Source organism: Platichthys flesus, chromosome 20, assembly GCF_949316205.1.
Source record: "Platichthys flesus chromosome 20, fPlaFle2.1, whole genome shotgun sequence".
Classification (NCBI taxonomy): domain Eukaryota; kingdom Metazoa; phylum Chordata; class Actinopteri; order Pleuronectiformes; family Pleuronectidae; genus Platichthys; species Platichthys flesus.
The window spans coordinates 15733034-15758386 of NC_084964.1; the positions used below are offsets into that span (position 1 = coordinate 15733034).

Genomic DNA, 25353 nt, shown 5'->3' on the forward strand with positions numbered 1-25353 from the left:
TCAGTCCCACAGGATGGATGATTCCAGCAGCGTGTCCATCAGCAGACATTTGTCCCCTCAGAGCAGGACACTAATCCGCTGTCCACTCCCTAAATGTTCACTCTGCTCCACACGCCACAGACGTCAGGTCCTCTGATGGCACTGAGTATGAACCGATCAGGATTTGGACCGCTGCAGGACGAGGACGAGGAATCGACTTCCACCCACTCTTGTTTTCGCTGAGACGGCGTGCGGCTGATTTGTGTTGTTTCATGGATCCGTCTTCAAATGAGATGCATCGCCCCAACTACTGTGTTTGTTTGGATGACGCCTCGGTCGTCTTGTTTTTTTTTTAGGTTATGTTTTCCAACCCCACATCTGTCACTGTCATTAGATCAGCGCTAGTGATCCGTTAAATAAAACATCTGTGTCATCTTCCAAGGTGATTGCAGCTCGCTGATCCCAGGCCTGCGAGGCTCGTGGCTGTGAGCTGAACGCGGCGCACGGTTGTGGCACGTGACCTTTTCCCCTCCACTGGAATGAAAATAGTAAACATGACAAGCTGAGGTCCTGGCAGAAGTCCCCAATTTTCACCGGGACACATCTGTCAAGAGTGAGGACTGCAGGCTGGAGAGCAGTCACCCAGTCAAGTCAATAAGGCCACATGAACCATTAACCGAAATCAGCATCACACTCGACAGCTTATTTATGAGGAGGGTTTTCTCCCCGTGACAATTGTTGCTTTTGGGTCTGGAGGCACAAAGGGAAGATCAGTGAGCTGCCACTTGAAATTGCAGCGAGGGCGTTAATGTGAGCCGCCGTTGTGCCGTAACCGGATTAAGGTACGCCGCGCAATTTGTCATTTTCTGGCTTCCTACGCCTTCCCTATTTGTCAATAGTGACAATGGTGAGGTGGCTTTTTCCAGCCTGAGCTTTTACCTGCCATCACTAATGATTGCATGAAGAGATAATGTGCTTTAGGTCTCACTAATTCAATCATTAATAATCCGTTTACCAGATTCTGTGTGATTGTGCAGAAGCCCCAAAATATGATCTGCCCCCCCCCCCCCCCCAGATGCTTATTGGTTGCCATACTTTTGCCGGCGGGCTCAGAGATTGTGATTTGGACTATTTGAAACTGCAATATTAAGAATTACAAATTGTTCATTGTATTTTTCTTTCTTCTATTCTTCTGCAGTGTGATTCATCATAAGTACATCTTATTATAGTAGAGTATGCACAGACATGGCCATTGCAGTGTAATGGTTGGTGCGGCTGTTACATCACTTATATGACATTACTATTAGGATGAGGGTTAGGGCTGGAATTAGCATCATTGTGCTCACATTACTGAAGCCGATTGACTCTAATGTCAAAATGCTTTTATCAAAATCCTCATATCTTTACTTGTGCCAGTATAAATGCTTGAATCCCATTATGAAAATCGAATTACGTCATGTCATGTCGCTGTACTGGTTTTTCTCACTTTGCTAAAGAGGCTCTTCTCTCTTTTGTGTGACCGTAGTTTAGACGTCTGGAGCAACTGTTGCTGCAAACAGCCGGAGCCGCTCCCTCAATGAGGCTGTTTGTTTACCATTCAACAGAACTTGATCTTGAGCTTCAGCTCCAGCGTTTTAAGTTCTTATCTCAGTGCAATGAGCAGTATCTTCTGTCCCTAACGTGCCAAATTCAATGGAAACAAACAAATATAGAGATTAAGCAGGGAAATACTTTAACAATGCATTTTTGCTCTTCTTCCATGCAGCCTGGAACTCTCTACCTTTTGTTTCCCCAAGAGGTCCTTTGCAGTAATTCGGAAACAAACATCCAGTCGGTAAAATATATATTTGCCCGCGGCGTTCACTGAGTGTGACATATCAAGAAGCGGCGGTGTTGTTGTGTGGAGCAGCGAGGGGACTGTATTGTATTCATCCCCAAATGGCTCTGAGCGAAATCTTCTTTGATTAATACGTCTGTGAGGGAATGCCAGGCACCGGAGAGAACCACTTTCTGAACGCACGGCCATCATTCAACGCACAACATTGTGTCCGTCACGTTTAATGTTTTTCGTACGTCCTTTGATGGAGGCCAGAGAGGAGGATGGAGAAGAATATAATTGTTTTGGGGGGGGGGGGGGGCAATATGTTTTCAGGGGATTTTAACGGCTCTGGCGTGACACGAGAAATCATCGCCATTAATCACGTCACACAATCGTGCAGGGAGCGACTTGCATTAAAATCAAGCTGGCCGTTCTGAAGCTTGCAATTAAAACTGACTTTTTTTAACTCTGCTCGATGTGTGTGTTTGGTTTAAATATGGAAAACTTAAAAAAAAGAGTGTATGAAAAACATACTTGTTTAGTGCTGTTGTTAGTGTGTGTGTGTGTGTGTGTGTGTGTGTGTGTGTCTGGTTCTCCTGCAGTCGTGCTTCCTCTCGGAGAACGAGGTCACTCCTGTACACTCTCCCCCGGCTCAGCTCAGAACACAAACGCACACAGACGGCTTCGGGCTTTTCTCACAAACTCGTGCACACAAACACAACAGGTGGCGAGGTGTTAAACAGAACCATGATTTGGCTCGAATTAGACAGCGGACACTCCCTAAAGGCGGGAGAGGAGAATTTCCCTGATTGAGCGTCGGGGGCCAACGCGGCTGGTCCCGGTGCCACTCTGGCATTCGTGCACAATTGGACATGCACCACAGTTTATGTTTGGCTGCTTTGTGGTAAAAGCCTGCAGGTGCATCTGTGCTTATAAAACCTGCAACATTAACTTAATACTCCTCACAAACACCACCCCCCCCTTTCCACTTAACTTTTTTCGCTAAATCCGTTTAAAAGGCCGATCGGTAACCTCTTCCTTGTTTCTGCACGTCACCATTATATTGGATCAGAGATGCGGTGAGTGAGCAGTCTGAAAGGCGTGTGTAATCCTGTTGCCGCCACTCCCAACGCGGGTGTGTGTGGCTGCGTGTTTCTATCCCAGTTTATTTTTAGTCGCGCTTTGGGGTGATAAAGCCAGGGGGCGTTTGCTGTGCCATTGTGGACGGGTGGAGACAGGAAGCAAACCCCAAAGATACGGCTGGCTGTATCGAGCCCGTCCACGAGATGCACAGTGAGTGGGATTTATAATTGGGATTAACTGTCGTCCCCTGGTGAGTTCTCCCGAGCTAGTTATCATTAATGTAATCCAATTAGTCCATTCATTGTGTTTACGGATTTGTCTCTAAATGACTGAATGCAGGTGTAGACTCTATTATTAACCTTCAGCCAATCAGAGTGCACCTTCTATAGATTGTTCCACTTTACTGGCGCTCGGAGGGCAGGTGTTAATGTGGATTTAAGTTGCTTTATTAACATTTGCATTGTTTTGTTGACGCCTCCCTTCACTTGAACTTAAAGATATAATACGTCACAGCTCTTCAGTAAAATGTCTAACCTGGAGAAAGGCAAAAAACTCTCAACCATTTCTCTTACTCTGTAACAAATATAGAAAATATAACTTGTAATATAAATGTCTTAATCCTTTAAAATACGTTGAATTCTCCGGGTGCACAGCTTTTGCAGTGATCCCTTAGAAAAGTGCCAGTGAGCCCCTTCGATCTCGCTCCAGCCGATCCTGGCTCCAGCGCTAATGAGAGAAGCAAGTAGGTATTGATCGGCCCCGGTATTATTGCTGTAATTGCAATGTAACTTATTTACCTTATCTGCACCATTAGAAAGTAGCTGCTGGTGGAAGAGTGAGTATGGAAAAAGAAACCTGCAGCACAAAGGCAGCAGTTTGAATGAAAGGAGGTTTGTCTCGGAGGCTGTAGGGGGGGGGGGGGGGGGGGGGGGGGCTGTAGGAGTGTGGCACGACCAACGTGTCAGGTGACCTGCTGACCTCGAGGCGGGCGGGAGACGACACGAACAGGACATCAAAATTACAGTGCAATGGTGGAGTGACAGACACACAACCCCCTGCTGTGCCTCTCCTCCAGCTGCAGGCTCAACAACATACAAAGAGTGACACTTGGTAGATAAAGTGCATTCAGTTCCTCAATCCTACAATCAAGCTGCACCCACTTGCACCCACTCATGGAAATCAGTCTCCTGTATATGCCTGATTGTTGTAATCATGATCCGAGAGTTATTCCCTGTGGAAAAACGGTTCAAATATGGAAAACTGAAATATTATCAGTCAGCTAAATGTTTAAGAAAGTGGGGAAAGAACTAAATCCTGGATCTGCCCCTTGGATCGGGACCCCCCCCCCCCTGCCGACATTGAATAGTTTATTTCTCGCATCCTTCCACCGGGTTTCGTGGCAATCTTTTTTTTCGTGTTATCTTGCAAACAAACAAACAGACAAACAGACAAACAGATAGGTGTTGAAAACATAACCTCCCTGGCAGAGGCAGCAAACAGGCCTGAGCACAGATGCACATTTTCAAGGCACCGTCTGTGTGTGTGTCTAGTACACACACACAGACCCCCCCCCCCCCATCGGACTGCTCTTGCTTTTTTTCATATCAACAGAATCACCAGATGAGACAGTGCCAGGGCTAATCACATCTTCCCTCCAGTAAGCACAAGTCCCAGACCCCACCCCAGTCAATTTTTTACACCAGCTCCGTTAATCCCTCTCCCTTTTCATGTTCCCTTCTGTTTGTATGAAATCAATAAAATATACGGCACAAAAAAAATAAACCCGCTCCCCTCCTCCCTCATCTCGGCCCGGAGCCGCCACAAGGAGCCGGTTTCTGTCTCTCTGGTCCCGGGAGTCACAAAAAAAGGGGGAACTGCTATTGGTGGGTGCTGAGAACAGCCCCCCCCCCCCCCTGCCTTGCCCATGTATGCCCTCAGTGGCTCCATATGCCAAGAGAGCTGCCAGGAGAGCGGACAGGCGAGCTCAGTGACTGCCAATCTGCAGATGCCGGAGCCGTCCGCTCATGCATATTAAACCCACACCACCTGCTCGTCGTACATCACACCCTGCATTCTTGGTCCCAGGAATTTGAATCGACCGCGCTGACAGGAAGCTCCTCTCTGGGCCACGCAGCCGAATCCGCCCTGCTCCTCTCCTCTTAACGCCGCGGCTCGGCTGCCGGTGCATGTTGATGCACGGAGGAAGATGGAGGGCGGCAGGGAGAAAAGCTAAATGTGGCGTCGAGGCAAATGAGAGGAGAGACCAAGAACCTTGAAAATTCCGAAATGCATCCGATGCCGTTTTGTTTGGTCTCATTTGTCGAGGGCTCACATGTTGCAGCTCCTCTGCTGTTGTTCTCTGGGTTGTGAATAATCGTCTGCATTCTTTTAGACTAATATAAAAGATAGACCCAGAGAGATGAGGGGAAAAACACAGAGGTAACCAGTGACCAAAGCGACTTCTCGGTCTTTAATTGGTTTTCACAATGTGGTGGAGACAAATCACTCGTTCCTACTTTTCCTGTCCTGCTTTCTCTTTCTCCCTTTTCACGATTATTTGATCCGTGTGCTCGTGCACAGGCCGCATCTCGAGATGAGCGCTGCATAAAGCAGCAGTTTGAGTCATTTCCAATTCAAATATCTCTTTGGCAGGCGTAAAGAGGACGCCGGGCGAATGCTCATGGAGAGAAAATTAAATAAAAAAAACGCTGGGTTTTCACAAAGAGGCAGTTTCAACACAACAATCATATCACTGACAACTCAATGATTCTGATACTGATGAGCTGTGATGCACACCTCTCCTCATCAGCTCAGAAAAAACCCTGCATTGTTCAGCCTCTAGCAACCTGTAACGTGGGCTATGATATTACAGTAAGGAAATGAGGACACAATTAGGTACTCAGTCAGCTGCAACTCTCAGTCCCTCGTCCAGACTCCCCTGGCAAAGAATAATCCTCTAGACCCCCAGGATTAAAGTTTCAGGCCATCCTTTTAAATATAGTCTTAAATGCAGAAAAGGAGAAGAGAGAAAGAAAAAGGCAGATGGAGACGGGCACTGCCAAGACGAGTCCAAGTGTGGTATCGGCACTGTGGTAACAGTCAGAAGCACACAAAGCCAAATATGTCACGTTTGATGAATGGTTTGTTAATAAATTGCGACGATGAACAAAAGAGCTTTCATAGAAGTGAAACAAATATGAAACGGAGGCATGTTGTGCACGGAAATACACACGAGGAGGACAGATTGAGATCATATCTGCAAATCGTAAATCATATCTGCAGATGAGTGTTTGCAAATAACAAAAACTAATTATGCTGCTGTTATTTAAAAGGAGATAGTTGATTAGGAATTTGTAAGAAATGCTTTTCATCAGGAGGAGATTGGATGTTTTGGGCTGCTGGATATTGTGGATATTGTGTGTCCTTATAAAATATCTAAAAAACCCTCTATACACTGCATTTAATTCCTAAGTCTATGAGTCCATGGATGCTCGTCACTGCTTCCATGCCTCCTTGTACATGTGTGTGTTGGCCCTACGTGTTCAGCCTTTCCTCAAGCAAAACAACTTACAAAGGTACTTACAGTATTTTTCAGCAAAAAATAACAATAACAGGAAGTGTTAATTAATTTGTGTCTCATTTCCCTGTGCGCGTCCTCTCCTGCACTCCAAATTCAAATCTAAGGCCATCGCTGTGGCAAAAAATCAACAAAGCACTAAAGCAGCCCCCCACTCATTAAATATGCATTTGAAAGATTCAAATTTATTTCTCCAGTTGCTGGTTATTCTCCGTTATTCGCTCTGTAAGTAATGGAGATAATGGCGTTAAAGTACATCGGCCACTGTTGAATATGAGGTAGAGGCACTCATCCCGGTCTGAACAGCTTTCACGAGTTTCCCCCCCGGAGCAAACGGACGCATGTTTACGGCTGCGCTGGGGTCTGCTGTACTTCACAGCGCTTTAGCTAATGCGACGCTAATGTGCGTGCACGTATGGCTGCATGTGGACTCACTATTAACGCACAGATCTGGCACCAAATAAAAGAAATACAGCAAAGAAGACAAACCAAGCTGGTAGCTGCCGTTTGTTTGATTCCCGAGGCCATGAGCAGAAACGTGGTTTTCTCCCTCCTGGTGGTATATTATGATAATTATCCCCCAAATTACAATCAATGAATCAGGATAAATTATCCGTCTGGTTCCATATTACTGCAAATGGGTTGCCAAGACAAATTAGCGCGGGAGAAATTGCATCTAATAACACAGCTCTGCGTTGGCGCATTCTTATAGAGCTCATTAGTGATGCTGGTCTTAAACAGGGGAGTCCGTCACCTCCGACGGGTTACGTGTTGACCTTGATCGCCTGAAAAGAAAAAAACCTCCACAGGAGGATGTGCAGGTGGAGAGAGAGGGAGTCGCTCGCAGCCTCTCAGTCATTTGAAGTCGGAGGGCATTGTGGCTTCATCAGCGCCGCAGTCGGAGTAATGTGCAGCCGAGGTGGCAAATTATCTTCCAAAGCCCTGAAGACGACATCAAAAAAACCCATCAGGGCGCTGATAAGAACCTGACAACACTCCTCTTAGTATTCATGCACCCCTCTGTGGTCCTATTATCTTCTTAAAGGTACTTTTGTCATCAGGAGCAGGAACAGCTGCGAGTCCACGGCACAGACTGTATATCAAGTGCAGGTCATAAACCCCTCCTCCTCCTCCATGTTAACATTCAGGACATGGGCCACATCGTGTATGACAGCGTCGGTGCAAGATGGCAGCATTTGTATCCAGGGGCATTGGGGCTTCCTGTCTGGATGGTGTGTGGAAGTAGCCGGGTGTCGTCCATCTTTACGTCTGCGCTCCGTGATCCGTTAGAGGCTCCGTCACATTTGTACAAAAGGGTAATAAAGTAATGTGGCTCCAGTTTCCTCAGAGCTCTGCTGAGGAAACAACAAAAACATATTTCTCCTCCCCTTCTGCAGGAAATGGCTGTGCGCTTTTTGTCAAGTGTACTAAATTACACACTCCCGCCCCTGTCAGCCGCTGCTCTCCCCGTTGTTTGCACGGTTCCTCCTATCGGTGATGCAGGTTGTGTTTGACAGCGCAGACACAGCTCTCCTCCAGCAGAGGTGCAGTGAACATAGGACAACAAACAAGCTGAGCCGTGTGATGGCGAGCGCTGAACGGTGAAGTGTCATCGGCGACAAAAAAAAACACTTGCACTGTGCTTGTGGTTTTTTTTGCGGGGGAGACATTTCCTGGTCACTTTATGGGGGGGGGGAGTTGTGCGAATGCCAATCACCCAAACTCTAATCAAGACTCAGCTGACACCGGGTCAGGAGATAATGTAGATAATTAAAACTTTTCATTAGTTCCCTTAAGGTTTAATGCGTGTTGGATGTCTGGGGGTCTACTTTATTAACCTGCTGCTTTGGGACCGCTCAAGAACCCAATACTATTGGATAATGACTTGCCTCGAAGGTCACACAAAAGAACCTTTGCAGCTGATTATCCATAGACGGCAAAACTGTTCCACTATTGACGTGTTTGTTTGAACAAATGCTAAACAGTTGGACGATTAACGTGGGGCATGTCGGCTTGAGGGCTCCGCAGCCTACGCCACCGGGACAGGAGTGAAGGACGCTCGGAGTAACTGTGACAAATGTCCCGTCACCGGCATGTCACGGTAAACCAAGGCTGCGTGCTCTTTAACCCGGCACAGAGGCAGCGACTGCCACCTTTAACCAAATGTCCTGCAGGTCAACGACTATTTGTTTGTCTCAGGTCAGGGACTGAAGGTCCCCGGGGCTTTTCGTCTTGATGAACATGCAAGGCATACAGTCTGTGTGTGTGTGTGTGTGTGTGTGTGTGCGTGCGTGTGTGATATTTGACAAACAGACCAAGGCTATGACATGTGTGTCTCCTGAACCATAAGGCTTAAACCTATTGACCCACAGCCGTATCTGCCTTTATTCACGCTTACCAGCTCAATGTATTTTAAATATTCATGTGTGCTGTTTAGAGCTTATGTAACAAGGCGTATACGCAGCATATAGCATCTTTTGCCACGTGTTCTGCCGTAGTTGGATTAAATTACTTTCATGTGTGCTAATCCTCAACCTAAAATGCTAGCTTAGTGTCTCGCGGTGCCTGAGATCAAACAGTGAAATTGACTTTGACAGCAGTTTATTTACGTAGAGAAACGTGATAAGAACCAGATTTGTTCTACAGAAAATCCCCAAAGTCATGTTAAACATCCACCTGTCTACCAGACACAGCTTGTTTGTGCACTATAGAACATATACAGGAAGTTCTCAAACATTTAACTTGAAGGTACAAATAAAAGGTACAAAATGTACTAAAGTAAAGTTTAATGTACCACATTAACTATTCTACTTCAGTAAAAGTGGTTTAAGTTCAAGAGTAAAAGTAACTTGCCGAGACGAGCCTGCACCCTAATGTAATGGTATTTTGCTTAGTAGGAAGTAAAGGTATTTGCTTATATATGTACCGAAGTATAAGCGAAAAGTACCCAAACAAATCTACTCAGGTTCCGTACAGATGCATGAACAATGTACAATGAAGTACATGTACTTTGTTACATCCCAAGATTGTTTACCAACATCTGCATTGACATCTTTCTATGACATAACAAAACATTAGACAAATTGATTTGCGTCGTCTCTTACTTTATTGACCTCAGCTGCTAATGCAATGTGCAGTGAGAGTTTAAGTGAGAAAGATTCTGTTTAGTCATTAGAAGGAACTTTGTGATGGAGCTCAGAGGCTCAGTGGAGCAGCACAAACACAACTGTTAGCTCAGCGGCTTTTGTTTTCACATTTTATGAGGTCGAATCTCGGAGATGATGATAATGCTTAGAAATGAGTCCTTGAATATCTGATGTAGCATCACTTAGTTCACACAATCACATTCAAATCACAGGTTTAGCACTTTTTAAAGTCCAGTTAATATCTGCATGTATATAAATAATATCTTTTGCTTTTTTGTTTTGTCAAAGGCCATTTTTTTTGTCCATATCCACTGAACTATATATTTTTATCCGAATATGGTTCTGTCCATAAGGCAGCGGTGCATGATGGGTAAGCAATCAGCGGGCTCTCTCAGGACTCTCCCTCTGCGTAGTAAGGCTCTCTTTGATGTGTACTGCAGTAAACACAGGCGGTTCTCTCCTGACCACTGTCTCCTGGGGGATAGGGCTCAGCACTAGAACACTAATGAGCGCATTAGAAGGAAGCCATAGAGGGAAAAATGCGAGTTGTAAATGGAATTGTCTCTCGTGTTGTCTGCAGCGAGGAGGCCGTGTCTAGAGTGGGTCTGAACGCGTCTCCCTGCGTGCGTATAGAAACGTCTGTGAAGATTACAGAGACAAGTGCACGGAGAGGATTCTCTCCCGCCCTCCGTGACACGTGAATGCGAGATGTTTAAAAAACAGGATTCGAGTCGTTACAGATAAAAAGGGGAACATCACCAGTGCTTCCAGTCGCACTTTAATTAACAGTCGGAGGTAATCGTGCATCGGAGCTAAACACTGGAAAGCAGGACGGCGAACCGGAACCGACTTCTCCCTGACGATAGCAGTCACCGAGCTTCACAAATGGAACATTCACCAGTGATTTGCACTAATGATAATCAAAGGGCAGGTTTGCTTTGTGGAGGCGACTGTTTCCATTAAACATGATCCTCGCTTCATGGAGCCGAGTTTGCTTCGGGATCAAAGTTCAGGTAAACACACTTATCCGTGCTCCGCAGCATCTGCAGACCTGTTGTCTTTTCTCCTGCACTTTGATTAGCTCCACGTCTGCACATTCACAGATAAGAGCATCCGGCACTGTCACTTTTTATTGAATAAAATAACCCATAATATGTCCCATGTGTTGTTTTCAATGACATTTGTAATGTGAGCACGCATGCAGAATTTACATTCACCTTTATTTTTGATTCGCCTGCTGCAGCTCATGGGAGTTTTGCTCCAGCTGTTTACTTATTGTAACCTTCACGCTACAACAACAGATAATGAACCCCCCCCCAACTGAATGAAAAAAATCCTACATTTACTTTACGCTGAAAGATTTTGCACAAAGGGCGATCCAACAGTAACGACTGCGGGGGAAGTGCTCGGCTCAGTATTCCTCTCAGATAACTCTGATCTCTCAAGCATCATGTGAATCTGTGATCCCCAGCCAGTGGATTCCTTGAAAGCTACCCAGGGAATTGGCAATCTGGATTGCCTTTGTGCAACGGGGAGAGTGAGAGACGTGAAAATGATTTCAAAGAGTCCAGGATGAATCACGCTCCCGATGCAGCTGCCATTTATTAGCACATTTTCCACAATGCTGTGTGTTTAGTTTTTTTTCCCACAGCAGCCAAACGGTAGCTGTGTTTCATGGAGTTTGCTGGAGGCTTGCATGAGGACGGTTTTATTTTGAGGGATAATAAGAAAAAAAGAGGCTTTATTAGAAGTGCTGAAAAATGAGCCTAGTGGCAACTTGCATGTTGTGTTTGTCATAATTAGTCGTGACACTACATCTCAATAATAATCCAAACCAAGGGACACATCATTTATTAGCCATTACCTCAATAATGAAGATGGAGATTCATTTAAAAAAAAAAAAATCTGATTTCATTACTAATTTAATATAGAAACATGCAATAATGAATTGGTTTGACTGCTAGGATGTGTTACAGGGTTTATGTTGATACCCTCGGGGGTCAATCCCTTGATATTCAACACATGTCAACACTGGAAACATACAAAAATAGAAATACCCACATTCTGCTTTCTCGCACTCAAGAAACTGATTAATTGTGCTCTTAAATCGCTAGTGTTTTTGTTTTTTTTCCCCGTAGAGGGAATATTTAACGAATGTAAGACTTTACCAGGATCCCGTTTGACAGATGCTCGTTCAGAAAAAATTGTCCTCGCTCCGCTGCCTGTCACGGTGATGAAAAGAGAAGCCGTGAGAAATTGACGGCATGTTCTGCTGGAGGCCAAACAGACTGTATGTGAAGATGACTTGTTCCTTGATGTGGCCAACAGGGCTCAGAGAGGTGAATCTAGGAAATGTCTGCAGATTTGTTGGAGGTAATTAGTGCAGAAAAGCATGAAGTGAATAATTTAGGTACTGGTATTGGTCACTGGTTAAATAGGGAAGATAATCCAGGGATGGGTTAGGGGCTGGAATCTGATTGGCCCCTGAAGTGCCTCTGTCTTGTCACTTGTCTTTTTAAATAAAGAAGTCACTTACGAACAATACTAAAATTAAATGTGACAATTTGTTAAGAATTTAAATGTCTATACTAATTGAAGAACACAAGGTACAATTTTCATTTCTGTCAATGACTCCAATGTGCACCTTACTGAATCAGGAGTTGTGTACGGATGTTGGACCTTTAATCGGCCCCTCTGCGTAAATTGTGGCCCCTTCATGGCCCCTGATTTAGAAAAATCCCAGATCCGCCTCTGAGACCAACCCATGCTAGAAATCCTTTGCACAAACTATACTGTGCCATGTTTAATTTAAGACACTCTTGTCTCTCTGGGTACGAAACTGGCACATCCGCTGTCGGAGAAAAAAGAGGCGATATACAAAAGGTGCTGCCCTCATGTCCCTTGGAGTTTTGCCCCTCATGAAAAAATATATATGGGGGACATCATACATCATCATCGATTCCCCAAAGTGCTGTGTCATTGCTGCGGAGACGACCTTGTGTAGTTCACGTTCCACCCCTGTGCCCTGTCACCAACATGTGACAAATGGAATGACAGCAAGAGAGAGAGAGAGAGAGAGAGAGAGAGAGAGAGAGAGAGAGTGAGTTTTCTCCACCGGCCTCTTTTGGGTGAAGATGACAAGTTTGGAAAGTTTTTGATTCGCCCGAGCACAGATAGGATTTCTTGATGCAGGTACTAAAAGGGTGTTTGGTGTCCGCCTGACCTTGGTTTGTCCAATGTAAATATATCAATGCTGAGGCTTACAGTACAAAATCAATTTGTCAGAACAGCTCTGCCTCCTAAACCCGAACCGCTGACCTAAAATAGCGGACGTCGTCTCCGTATATCAAACGTGTCGATTTTCACGTGTGGTCACCGCCGCTCTCTGAATAAAAGCTCCGAGGGACTTTTAACGCCACGACAATTATTGCCACAGACGTGCATAACACAGGGGAGAAATGTGTTCCATTTTCTATTAATAAAGTTTCTTCTTGAAATAGATAACCTTTCGAACACCGCACACGGGAATTTATGTTACAAGATGTGATGCGATGTGTTTTTAAGCCTCGAGAGTGAAGGAGTCAGCTCAGGTTCAGGGCCTACTTTCATATGCATCAAACTCTAGGGGCTGATGAATGAGAAGTGATTCACAAATTAGCATTCGCAAAGCAAGACGTGCAACAGATACAGAGGGTGCATGTTTATCCTGTTGAGCGAGTCCTCGCACATAGAACCCACGTGCATCTGCACATGTGGTGTGAGCTGCTACAGTTAAGTGGCGTGAGCGATAGCCTCCAAAGTTCCGGTCGGGCCCCAGGAGCGCCACATATCTCCGTTTGTGTTCCCTCTGATCTCTCATCATCTCCGGGGCCTAGCGTCAAGAGCCCCAGATCTATCGATCAATGGCCATAAACAAAACACAGATGGAAGTCGGTGCTGGGTGACACAAAAAAGAAGAAAAGAGGGATTACCAAGTTTTTATTCTCCCGCACGCGATTGGTCGCTAGAGCGTCAGCTGACAAAAGGCCAGTGGCCGTCACATAAAGCAGCTTTGGCGACAAAGATTTGGCCGACTCACACAAAGGGATGACAGAGACAGGCCTGGAATGACGGGCTGAAGAATATGTTGTGTGCGAACACGTGTGTCGCCGTGCGTGTTATAAGTGGATGAAAGCAGAATCAGATGTGTAATCCCATTGTATTGGCAAGGTATTGAGCGTAATACCAGTCAATCCAATTTTCAATGCTTGATTACATCATGGAGTGAAAAGCGCTCCTGAGTGATAATCAGAGTATGTGTGTGTGTGTGTGTGTGTGTGTGTGTGCACTTGTGTGGCTGCACATGCTAGCAGCCACAGCGGCTGGGCGTCGCTGTGGCCTCATGCCTGACAGCTGTGCATATTTCACAGGGTGGAGAACCCTGCATTGCAGTGCTCGTGCACGGCAGCCGCGCTCGTGATGCGAGAGCAGCTCAGGGTCAGACTGGAAGAAGAGAATTAGAGGCTGCATCACCGGGGCCCGGCTCTCTCGCTGTGCCCTGCCTCTGTGTGATGTAACGCCGTGCCTTTACCTCGATTATTTATTTCTGTGTTTGCCGAAGCGACCAGATGTGGAAACTCAGTGAAGAAGAGAGGTTAAACGACCTCACACGAAACAAACAGCTGGATAAACACTGAGAATGCAGATGTTTTATACTGAACGGAACCACTGTTGATGGCGTTGTTGACACTGGATTTGCTTTAAATCATGATTTCTCTTTTGCATCAGGTTTAAAAGTCTTTATGTATTTTTTACTCCGTCCATAATGAAGGCAGTTGCGCCGATGGCCTTCTCTCCTGTAGCTCACGAGTTTCAGAAATCAACAAGGAATGAATCATCTCTGAGTCTGTGCAGAAAAAAGATGAATGTTAGTGTAGAAGAAACTACAACCAGTGGCACATCAAAGGGATGAAAGGAATGAGAAATGCCCATGTGTGAATTTGCAACAATTTTTAGAAGCAAAGTTGAAAGAATTTGTCTTGTCCTTCTGTTTACATGTTTATCTGCTCAACTTTAACTGAACCTGTCTCCCCCTCTGTCTCCAGCAGTGGCCCCCACGCTCCCCAGTCCACGTTCGGAGGTCTTCAAGCCCTGTGTGGAAGATAAGGACCTGGCCTTCTGTCTGAATGAGGGAGAATGCTCCATCATTGAAACCGTGGCCGGGGTTCACAGGCACTGCAGGTGAGCTTGATGGTTCTTGTGTGTGTGTGTGTGTCAGTGTGTGTGTGTGTGTGTCAGTGTGTGAGGCGTTCTGTTACTTTCTCAGCATCGACGTTTCCTCTCTTCGCCCTTCCCCTCTAATCGCTAACCTTGGGGTCATTTTCATTCAAGCATGCTTTCTGTTTTGTTCTTTGGGCGAAGAAACGCGGGGGGGGGCAAATCATTGTGCAAGTGCAACTAAAATGCACCGGTGATCCAGAGATCCGGTGAGTCGCTCCTGGAGATCCAGTGCATCCATAGTGCTCCCTTCATCAAGTGTTATCCCGAAATGAACCCCCTCACATTTTAATGAGCAATGGCACTTTGCATTCCACAAAATGAAGGGATTTGAACTTTCCTTTCCCCCGTCCTCCCGTGGCCACCCGACAGCGCACGCTGCACAAACCTCTAACCGCTCTCCTTCCTGCCACATAATTATTTCCCTCTGACAGTCGGCGTCTCTCAGACTTCAGTCTTTTGGAGCTCATCGTCTGTGACAGCTGTAAGTCTTGGCCGTTTGAGAGATTTTCTCCCTGGTTAATTTCTGCAGTAATGACGTCGGGAGGAGAAGCACGGAACCTCACTCGTAACCAATTGGTTTTCCTCTGTGGGCAGCGGGAGCGTTTTGCAGCCGTCTTCAGAAAGTCCTGCAGGTTTAAAGTTAACCAGACAGTATTTTAGGGCTGGTTAACTTTGAGGGACACAGTCAGATTCTAAAATATGCATTAGCTTAGCAACACAACAAGGCTGCAAATAACTTAACACAAATATGAAAGAGACCTAAGCATTGGTTGAACACAAGGGTTTTCTGAAGAGCTGACGGAATTGCCAACATTTAGAAAAACTCGAATTTCTCTGAAGTAGGTAGAGCGATGAAAATCAACAAACTTTTCATAGCTAAAACATTTGGCTTTCATTACAAAATAATTTCCTTTCCCCTGAACTTTGAATTTGTATTGTAACCAATAAAGCCGGCAAACTCGCCGAGATGCTTCTCCTCCTTCTCTCTCCTCCTCCTTCTCTCTCCTCCTCCTCTTCATCTCTCTGCCGCCTGAGCCTCGGTCAGCGCGAACATCGTCTCGGTCTAATTCTTCTTCATTATTCTTAATTGCTGCTTTTATCAATGAAACTCTCCCTTAGATCGTCAACCATTATCTAAACAACTACTTTAAACTTTAAACTAACTAACAAACAACTTCCCACGATGCATTTCGCCTCTCCTGCAAGTATTTCAGGAGAGGCGATGTTTTCTGCTCCTTCGCTTCAGGTGCATGTGCAAAAATGTATATTTACTTTGTCTAATTCTAATAATAGTTCAGCAAACCCCCTGATATCCATAATCTACCAGATGATTAACCCATGGATCAGAGGTGCAGCTGATTCTCTGAACCACATACAGGATGATCATCGGGGAACAAATGTGATCTTCGATTTGGTCGGGTAAAAGTTGTAATAGTGGAATCAGTCGTGCAGAATAGCTTTTCTCCTCCGCTCCTCCACGTTGCATGCAGATAGTTTGATGTGCCCTCTTTGGTATGAGGTGCACTTTAATGACAGGCGTGGAGAAGAAGGTATTTCGCAGGATCCTTCTTTGATCATCCTTGAAAAGCTGCTGACTCTTTTGTTCTTCCGCAATTTTCTTTTCTTTGTATTTTTTATTCTTTTGTTCCCCCCCGGGAACCTTCAGTCACTCAAACCAACAGCTTAAACGCAGGTAGCTCCAGTTAATAGACCCCTGACTTCAATACAATCGTATAATATGACAAACTAAAATACCTTTAGAGAAACAAACATGAGCTATTTGAATGTCTTTAACGACTGATTTGCATATCTAAGCCAGCCTATGCACATGTGATTGTGTGTAACCTGCAGAGTCATGTGAAATATCAACCACGAGTCTGCTCTTTCAGTAAATAATAGTAATAACCCACTAAGTCATGTATTTAATTATAGTCCCACTCCAGTAGCTTGTTACACCCCCATAACTTTGCTCTTCTGTTAAAATGACATAGTCATTGGTTTCAAGCTACTGAGCCCCACCCACAAGTTGACAGGATTGGTTGCCTAGGTTTGTGACATCACATGCCCTGGCTGCCTGAATCTGGCATTTGTTTACTGCCAAACACAGCCGTGCAACTCACCATGTCACCATGGGAGACACATTTAAACACTTTCATGTTTAATGCTCACTGGACTTTGTGCTGAACAAATAGAGAAACGAGCCACATGTTAGTGCTAAAAAAAAACGTTTAATCTTCAGTACTTGCACGACACACTTTATATACTTTTATTTGATAGCGAGACTGTGATTAAGTGAAAGATAAGCGAGAGAGACTCAGTGTGTGTTTCCTGTCAAGTTACAGTGGCCGGCTCAACAATTTGCAATGTGCCGTCTGCGCAACAGAAGAAACCCTGAAGACTCGTAGCAGCGACCCTCTGGACTATAATTAGTGACGGCCAAATGACTGCATACCATAGGAGTCAGAACAGACTGGAGGCTCTACCCTAGTTGCCCTATCTGGCGATTTCTCCTCTGCCGAGAAAAAAATGATTAAAGGTTTGAGCGTGTTCTTCTATTGAAAGGTTGTTTCTTTCTCCCGAGAGAAGCAGAGGCAGAACGTCAGAATCAAACATCGTAATTTCACTCAAATAAGAGTCCTTCGAAAATAAAGGCTAAGCTGAAATAAGTTTGTCAAACCTTTTCAAACGGATTCCTTCCATTCCCTGGCATGAGAGAGTCTTTCTTCATTGTTCACTTGTCTTTCATTTTGAATGTGAAATGTTCAACTGTCTTCAACGGCCTTTTGTTTACCTCGGATCGCAGCTGATTCCCGCTGGGCAGGTAATGTACAGGCGACTTGTGTTTGCTGACAAAAATGGCTTCCTGCAGTTTTATATTTCAGAGCTTCAACCATTTGGACTGTCAAACCCCAAAAACAGTGAAGAGTAAGAAGCAAATAGCTGTGGAGGTGCTGCTGTGCCATTACGGTTATTCCTGCAACACATTGTACCTGATCTCCTCCTCTCCTCATCCTCCTGTCAGAGAGACTGTGCACGGATGTTAACCCAGAGATCGGCCGTCCACATTACTGGATACGAGTAAGAACTTGGATAAAAAAGTTTGTTCACCCTCCCTGTTCCTGGTGCCAGGGAGAGATCTGGTGTCAGATCAGTGGCGTCATGACAGCCGCCCCTCATCCCCGCCGCTCCCGTCTTTTGAGCAGAGCAAAGTGAAAGTTTTAAAGGAATCTCTGCCTCCATTGACGTCATGTCCTCCTCCGAGCCGCGGGGCAAACGGCATAATAGATGGTTGGATGTTTTCCAACGTGAGACAAGTCGAGATGACTGCACAGTGTTGAATCATTGGATGAGATCACAGTTCTAAACTTGGGAATCAATTCAGTTTGTTATGAAACATTTGCCTCGCTCTCTTCCGTTACTAAGCCCCCCCCTTCACACACACACACACACACACACACACACCCTCATGCTGGATGCTCATGTTCGCCAATGCTAATAAGGAGCCCAAAATAAATATGCTAATGTGAGTTTAAGACCTACTTCCACATCAGCGCTCTGCCCCTCTTATACACTAAGTATAAGACTCATAACTCAAAGATCCCATGATGTTCTGGGTTTAACACATCACGGCTGAATCATATTCATTGTGTAGATAACCAGGAATTACATCACTTTAAATTCAGGGTATTTTGTGAACCAAGCCATTCCTTAAGTGATCTGCCAAAACCCCTGAGGGTGGTAGAAAAATCACGGGAATACACAATAAGTACATTTCTGTAATTGGTAATGAAAACATGACGGCTCCACTAGAGTGAAGCCAAAGCTTCTTGATTGCCCCCTGGTGGCTGGCTGCTGTATCGTCCTCCTCCGTGTTCGTGGAGCAGATATGGGCCAAACACATCTGTGAATATCTCTGATGTTATCCCGAGTGCTTCTTTCATCCAGCAAGTTTGGTTTTATATTGTTATTTGATGCTAGATAAACATGATAAAATGTGATTGACAGGTGAGATTGACTCAGGATTGGTCGAGCGTGTGTATCTGTGGGAGATCGATGCTGCAACTCCATCCCCTGAACACAGTCGCAAACACTCTGGCTCCGAAAGATGCCATCTGTGCAAGATGGGGATATATTTACTTATCGTCCTTCCTACAGTCTCTGGTCATCATATCATTCAATCATATTTTCCTATTCATCTTCCCAGTACCACAGCTCTCGCACAGAAAAGTATGTCCCCACGCCAGAGGTAACAAATCACCACAGGCGTATATAGGGCACCCCAGATGAAACAAACACATGTTGCTGTGATCCCATGAGAATCGATGCCCAGTGTAAGAATTCACTGTCAGGACACAAGGCGGCAAATAGAACCTGCGGCACACCATTGGGACACAGTGCCGGTGCCAGCACGGACCTGCCAGCGCCCGACGGTGCCACAGAGTCCACAGCTAACGCCTTACAGTGTCACTCCAGCCATTAAGGTGCTTGCAACGTTCGTTTATTTTTCCTCAGATGAAGGATTCGAGTTATAATCTCGAGGCGCGTTATTCAGAAAGAGTTAGAAAATGATTTTTTTCTGCTTTGTGCAGTTCAATTATTTTTTCCTTTTCATATAACCTGCGCGTTTAATCGTGCCCCTGCTGCTGTGATTTATTGGTGGGTGGTTCAGATATAAAACTGTTAAATCTCAACACCTGAATTTCCGCGGTGCATAATCATGGCAACAAACGCAATGTTGTTGTTCCTCTGGGCTTCCAGCAAAGCGAAGCCACACTCATGGTTAATCTGCTAAATATCCAATGTGTGTATTATCCACGTGTTTTCTTTGTTTGTTATGAGTAGCGCTACTGGGAGGTTAACTGTTAGTGCTAAGAGTGGTGCATTGGTTTGCCCCGTGTGGGAGGTCTGTGTATTACAGGAGGGCCTGTGTGTGATTCAGTGAGGCGCAGCTGGCCACAGCCACTTAAAGTTCTCCCAGAGCACGAGACTAAATGGAACTATATGGCCTCTGATAATATCTGATGGAACTAACTGTGTTGATATTGATCATTCTGCACGGACAGCGTATATTCAGCTTGGTTCTTACCTGCGACGCGCCCCCAGCCCAAGTTAATGTTCTTTGTGCCTTTTCGCAACACAAACACAAAGCGTTTCCACTCGGGGTTCTACTTATAAATGCTGGACCTGCTCAGTGATGCAGGTTTTGACTTTGATGCGAGGTCTCGGCAGAATCCGCCTGACATGTTCTCAGCAAACCAAAAGCATGTATTTAGCCCCGGTTGGAGGCTGTTGTGGAATACATGAGTCTGGAATGAGGGCGCACCGCAGCCCTGGCCGCCACTTGCTGCATTGTGCTGGTGAAACAGACGAGTGGTCATTACGGCATCAAGAAGCTCTGCATGCTTTACTGAAAACAGCCAGAGAAGTAGATTCTTAATTGATTCTTCAATGATGGTTTCTACTCTCATGCAGACTTGTCTTTGAGCAGAAGCATCGTCCCCATGCTGCAAAATATCTTCTCTTCTTCACTCAAATGGAGGATTTCTCTTGCATAAATCAGCCGGTCTCCCTTTAATTAAACTCCTCGCTTCCTCATAATGTTTTCGTAACTTGTGCCGACCTTGTGTGAACATGGCACGACGCAGAGGCTCAGTTGTGTTGCACAGATGATGCAAAGCCGCTGCAAGTTGGTTCTATAGCGGAAAGGGCCTGATGCTGCCACTTTGTTAAAGAGAAGCGAGAGGAGAAAAATACCATTTGCACTTGGGTACTTTTGTTTTTTTTCTTTCTAATCATAATGTGAGCCTGTAATGTTGATGTAAAAATGCTAATTGTGAATGTAAAGCAAAGGTAGAGTGCGGGGGTTGATGTCATCACAACCATAGATATAAAGTCTAGATGTCTCGGCCAACAGAGTCGAACGTCCGCACATGGCGGCCATCTTGCCTCAGGGCGGCTCGCTCACCCATAACATTTTATATTGTAGTGGTACGTACTTTTTAAATAACCATAACCTGCTCAATTTTCAACCGATTTTTAAACGGTTTGGTTTGTTATAAACTTCAGAGATGTAGTTATGACACTGCATACTAATGAATAATTTTGTTATTTAAAAAAAATAGAATCATGTTCTATATAGGTAAAAGATTTCCTTTTACAAATATACATCAAGAATTAATTAACTTTATTTTAATTAAAAGTACATGTACCACTACCAACACAATGTTATGTGTGGGTGAGCCACCTGTGAAAAGATGGCCGCCATGTGCGGACGTTCGAGTCCGTTGGCCGGCAACGCGGACGAGACATCTAGCCTTTATATATATATCTATGATCACAACAAACTATATTAGGTTCCGCTGGTGAGATATTTAAATGCCTTTGTTCTAAGGCGTTGATGTTGCCAGTTCTGAGGCCCGTGTGTGTGATTCATGACATCTTCCACTGTGCAACACTTGAAACCTATTAAAAAGTATAAATACGGATTTAAACGAGAGTCTGACAACGGTTGTTTTCTCAAGATCAAATCCATGCGTTAGCGTCGAAGCTAATGGAACTGAGCCTGCTTTGCTTCGCTGGATAAACACCGAACACACAAAAGTGATGTGAAGCTGCCCGTCATCACTCTGATCATAAAAGAGAGAGTCGGACCTGCCTGATTCTTTTTATCTTTCTGCCGCGAATGTTTTAGAATGTGTTGCTTTCATTCACATCACTGTCCTTGGATGTGTGAGTCTAAAAGCCTGGTGGAGCTCAAGGTAGTTTGTGTGTCTACTATAACCATGGAAACGTCTTCCCTTATTAGTGCGAGGCCAGAAGCAGAAAGAGAAAAAAAAAAATAACGAGGTGTTGTTGACTCACATCGTGTTCCTGCCACATTCAAACGTTCCACAGTCGCCCCAGTCCGTTGCATCATATTGTGCGTATTGATTCTGATTGATCAGACCTCACAGGCTCATTGTAGGAACGATTGTGCGCCCGTGAATAATTCATCCGTTTGATTGCTTCAACCAACGTTGACATGAGGTGCTGGCTCCTATTTAAATGAATATTGATTTGTTTTATGCACTTTCCTTCAAAACCAGTCTGATGGATGACTAATGTGGGAAAACAGAATTTCGTACATTAATGTGGAATGTGTGTGTGTGTGTGTGTGTGAGCGCCTGAGGAGACATGTTCATCTATCCCGATGAGGGAAGCGTGTGTTCCCTCATCCCCAGTGACAAAAAGAGCCGTTTCCTGTGGCAATTCACTGTAGGGTTAAGCTTAGGGATACGCTCAGAGTGCCCTGCGTGTGTGTGTGTGTTTGTGTGCGTGAGAGTGAGTTGTTGTTGTTTTTTCCTCCCAAGGACCCAGGAGATGTTGACAGCAGTATTAACAGAGTCTGATATGACAAAATGAATCTCATAAATGAAGACCCCAGCCTCTTAGCTTCCCCCTTGTCGGTTTTTTCCCTTCCTCTCATCTTCTCCTCTTTCAACGGGGAGCCAGTGCAGCGATTAAATTGTCACTGCAGCGTCAGACCTTGACAGGCTGCACTAATCCACGATGCTGTCCCCCCTCTGCTGATCCATCCTGCTACAGGGCGGACATTCTCTCGGCTGAGAGCCAATGGGGCGTGTCCCCCCGCTACCCTACCCAGCTGCCATATGAAAGCAACACGATTATAAACACGGGAGGGAAATCTTACCTGTTCACACCTTTACAATCCCATCATCTCGGCTCGGGGTTGGACCTGAGCTGGCCGGTCAACTCATTGATTGAATAAAAGAAGAAATGGTCGGCCCCCGAATGTGAAACTGGCTTCATCATTTCCCAAAGTTCCCTAGCTTTCATTTCCTCTCACAATACATTAGACATGTTACGTGTAAGACAAACCTTATCATTCCTAGTGTATACTACATGCATACTAACACATTAATTATACCAAATTCTCCATTCACGCCTCCTTCTTGGTTCGCTCAGCTCTGTTCCGCAGGCCCGTCACGAACGCGGCAGATGAAAGACTCACATGTCCGCACTCTGCTAACGAAGGAGGCCTTGTTTGTGTCGAGCGGAGAGTTAACGAGCCCGGGACGGACGCTCTGGAGAGAAATCCACCGTGCCTGAAGTCAATTAGAGCCTTCAAGAGGTGTTGGTCTGTGGTTTACCGATAATATATCCAGCTCACTTGTAAACAAATAAATTGATTTGTGTTTGATTTCATTGGAAAGCAATGCCACCTGGGTGTAATAACATGAAACAAGCTCCTGGAATGTCAACTGTGATAAACCTTTTGTGTCAAGGTGACTTTAAATGACTTGTCGGCAAGAAATCTGCAGTGTTTTGGCGCCTTAAGGTGATATATTTTAGTTGCAGTACTGCAAATGGCCACAACGATGAATACTCAGTAAGGCTTAGTGGTCCTTGGAGATGTTTCGAACCAGCACTGGGAATAAATGGCGAGAATTAACCCTATTAAGTAGATTACTTTCACCCAGATAAAGCTGCAACTTTCCTTTCTCAGAAATCCCAATTGCATTGAAGCTACCGCCGCTGGGAAGTTCTGTTGGCCAGTAACATTAAGCAGGGCAAGTAAAAAAGCTTTTCAAAGGGAAGTAATAACTTTGCATTCCCTGGACTTAATTCTTGTGTTCTTTTTTCAGTCCAGGTATCAGAATCGATATCTGAACAACTCTGGTGGTGGTGCTGCCATATCTAGCTAAATCCCCCCCAAGGTCTCCTAGGAAGCTGGCTCTGAAATGTAAAGCTTCTTTCCCACATGCACTTTAATCCTGAATTGTAACCGCGGTCAACCCCATTGGGCGCACTGGGACGTCTCCCGGTGGTCTGAGGGTCACGTTGGTGAACAGTCCAGCCAGAGCAGCCGTGATATAAGAGGCAGCACTGGGCCTCTGGGACGTCCCCTGTGCATGACGGCCATACGTCACTGAGCCACTGAGGATGGCAGGCGTGTGTGTGTGTGTCCACAGCGTCTTGGATAATGGCCGTCGATAACGATAATAATCATCCATTGTTGATGAGCATTGGGAGAAGTGAGATTTAGAGAGCAGGCGGGCACTCGGGAGACTGACCGCCTCGCGCCGAATGTTTTATTAACTTACAGACGTAATTATAACCTGCACATGGTTTCTGCTGTGCCTCCACACTATACACATGCAGCTTTCTCCTTTAATAACAGGAATGTGTTTTAATATAAATATGTATAATCGAAACCTTTGTCAGTGGTCGATCACAAATAATTTTTCGAATGTGGATAATTTTCTTCCCACACAAACCGAGTAGACGAACGTACAACAGGGTTAGAATAAACATGTGCAGCAGTGTGATGGTTTGCATGAGGATGGACTGGGATGGGTCTGAACTATTTGTTTCAGTGGGTCCCTGCCAGGAGGAGCTTGGGGATTAAAGGTCTCTGACACTTTGACAGATTTCCCCAGCGTCGGCTGGTTAGCCAGGAGGCCACTGACACGACGGGGAATGTTCTCAGTGTTTTCATATGTAAAGCCAGCTAAATAAATCTTTGTTAATTGAACGAGGGGCAATCTGTTGTAAGTGCTTTTGTTTGAGGCTAATTGGGTTTAGTTGAAGTCTCTAATTTGAATGAATTACATCAACCCAGTGTTTTGGGATTCAAGGTGTCACCCGCCCAGCGTGTGGTTGTTTGCTCAGAAGTTTCTGCTCCACTGGTTGTGCTGAGAATATCCTGATGTGGGGAGGTTCTGCAGAGCGGGGAGCGAGCGGGGGTCACAGTGAGTGACCTGGTAATGACACTATTTGCATGCGGTGGTGGACTGTTTGCATGAGAGTGTTCACAGGCTCACTGACCACTCGCAAGACCCATTCATTAATACAGTCCGCTGCAGTGAGTAATCAGCCCCCATCAACCTCCACCCCCGCCTCTCCACTAGAAGATTTTTCTTTTTCTTTCTGCTTTCACGGCTGGGAGCTGTGAACGTGAACCTAATGACCAAATCCGTTGTACCTGACATTAAGCGGACGGTTCCCTGCCAGCTCCCAAGTATTTAGTCTGTGTAATGTCCAATTGAGCGGTTATGTGAATGGGGAAGGTCATCGTCTGGAGAAGTCCCAGCGAGCAGGTGGACGTGTTGGAGATGTTTAACATTTTTCATGCACGCTCTAGAGAGGGGAGTACTTCTAAAAGGATGTGAGCACATCTGGTTGGCTATAGCAAGAAGGTTCCTGGTTCCAATCCTGGTTTGACCATGGTCTTTCTGTGTGGAGTTTGTATTGGTTTTCTGCAGCTTCCTCCCACAGTCCAAAAGCATGCAGATTGGGATTAGGTTAATTGCTGGTGACCTGTCCAGGGTGTATCCCGCCTCCTCCCCAAAGTCAGCCGGGATTGGCTCCATCTCCCGTCGCAACCCTCCGAGGATAAGCAGATAATGGACGGCTGGAGATCAAGTCTAACAAGGACATGTGTGAAAGGGCAAATGTCCAGTTTCCCTATATTTTCCAGAGTTCATATA

General features: G+C 45.3%; 1 protein-coding gene across 2 annotated transcripts in view; it reads left to right on the top strand.

Moving 5' to 3' along the window:
* nrg3b (neuregulin 3b) overlaps positions 1 to 25353 on the top strand; it is a 175626-nt gene that overhangs the window by 70378 nt on the left and 79895 nt on the right. Inside the window, exon 2 of one of the 2 annotated variants that reach the window (XM_062413693.1) lies at positions 14689 to 14824. In XM_062413693.1, the coding sequence (XP_062269677.1) occupies positions 14689 to 14824 (136 nt within the window). The remainder of the gene's footprint in view (positions 1 to 14688; positions 14825 to 25353) is intronic. The other variant, XM_062413694.1, reaches the window with a different exon arrangement.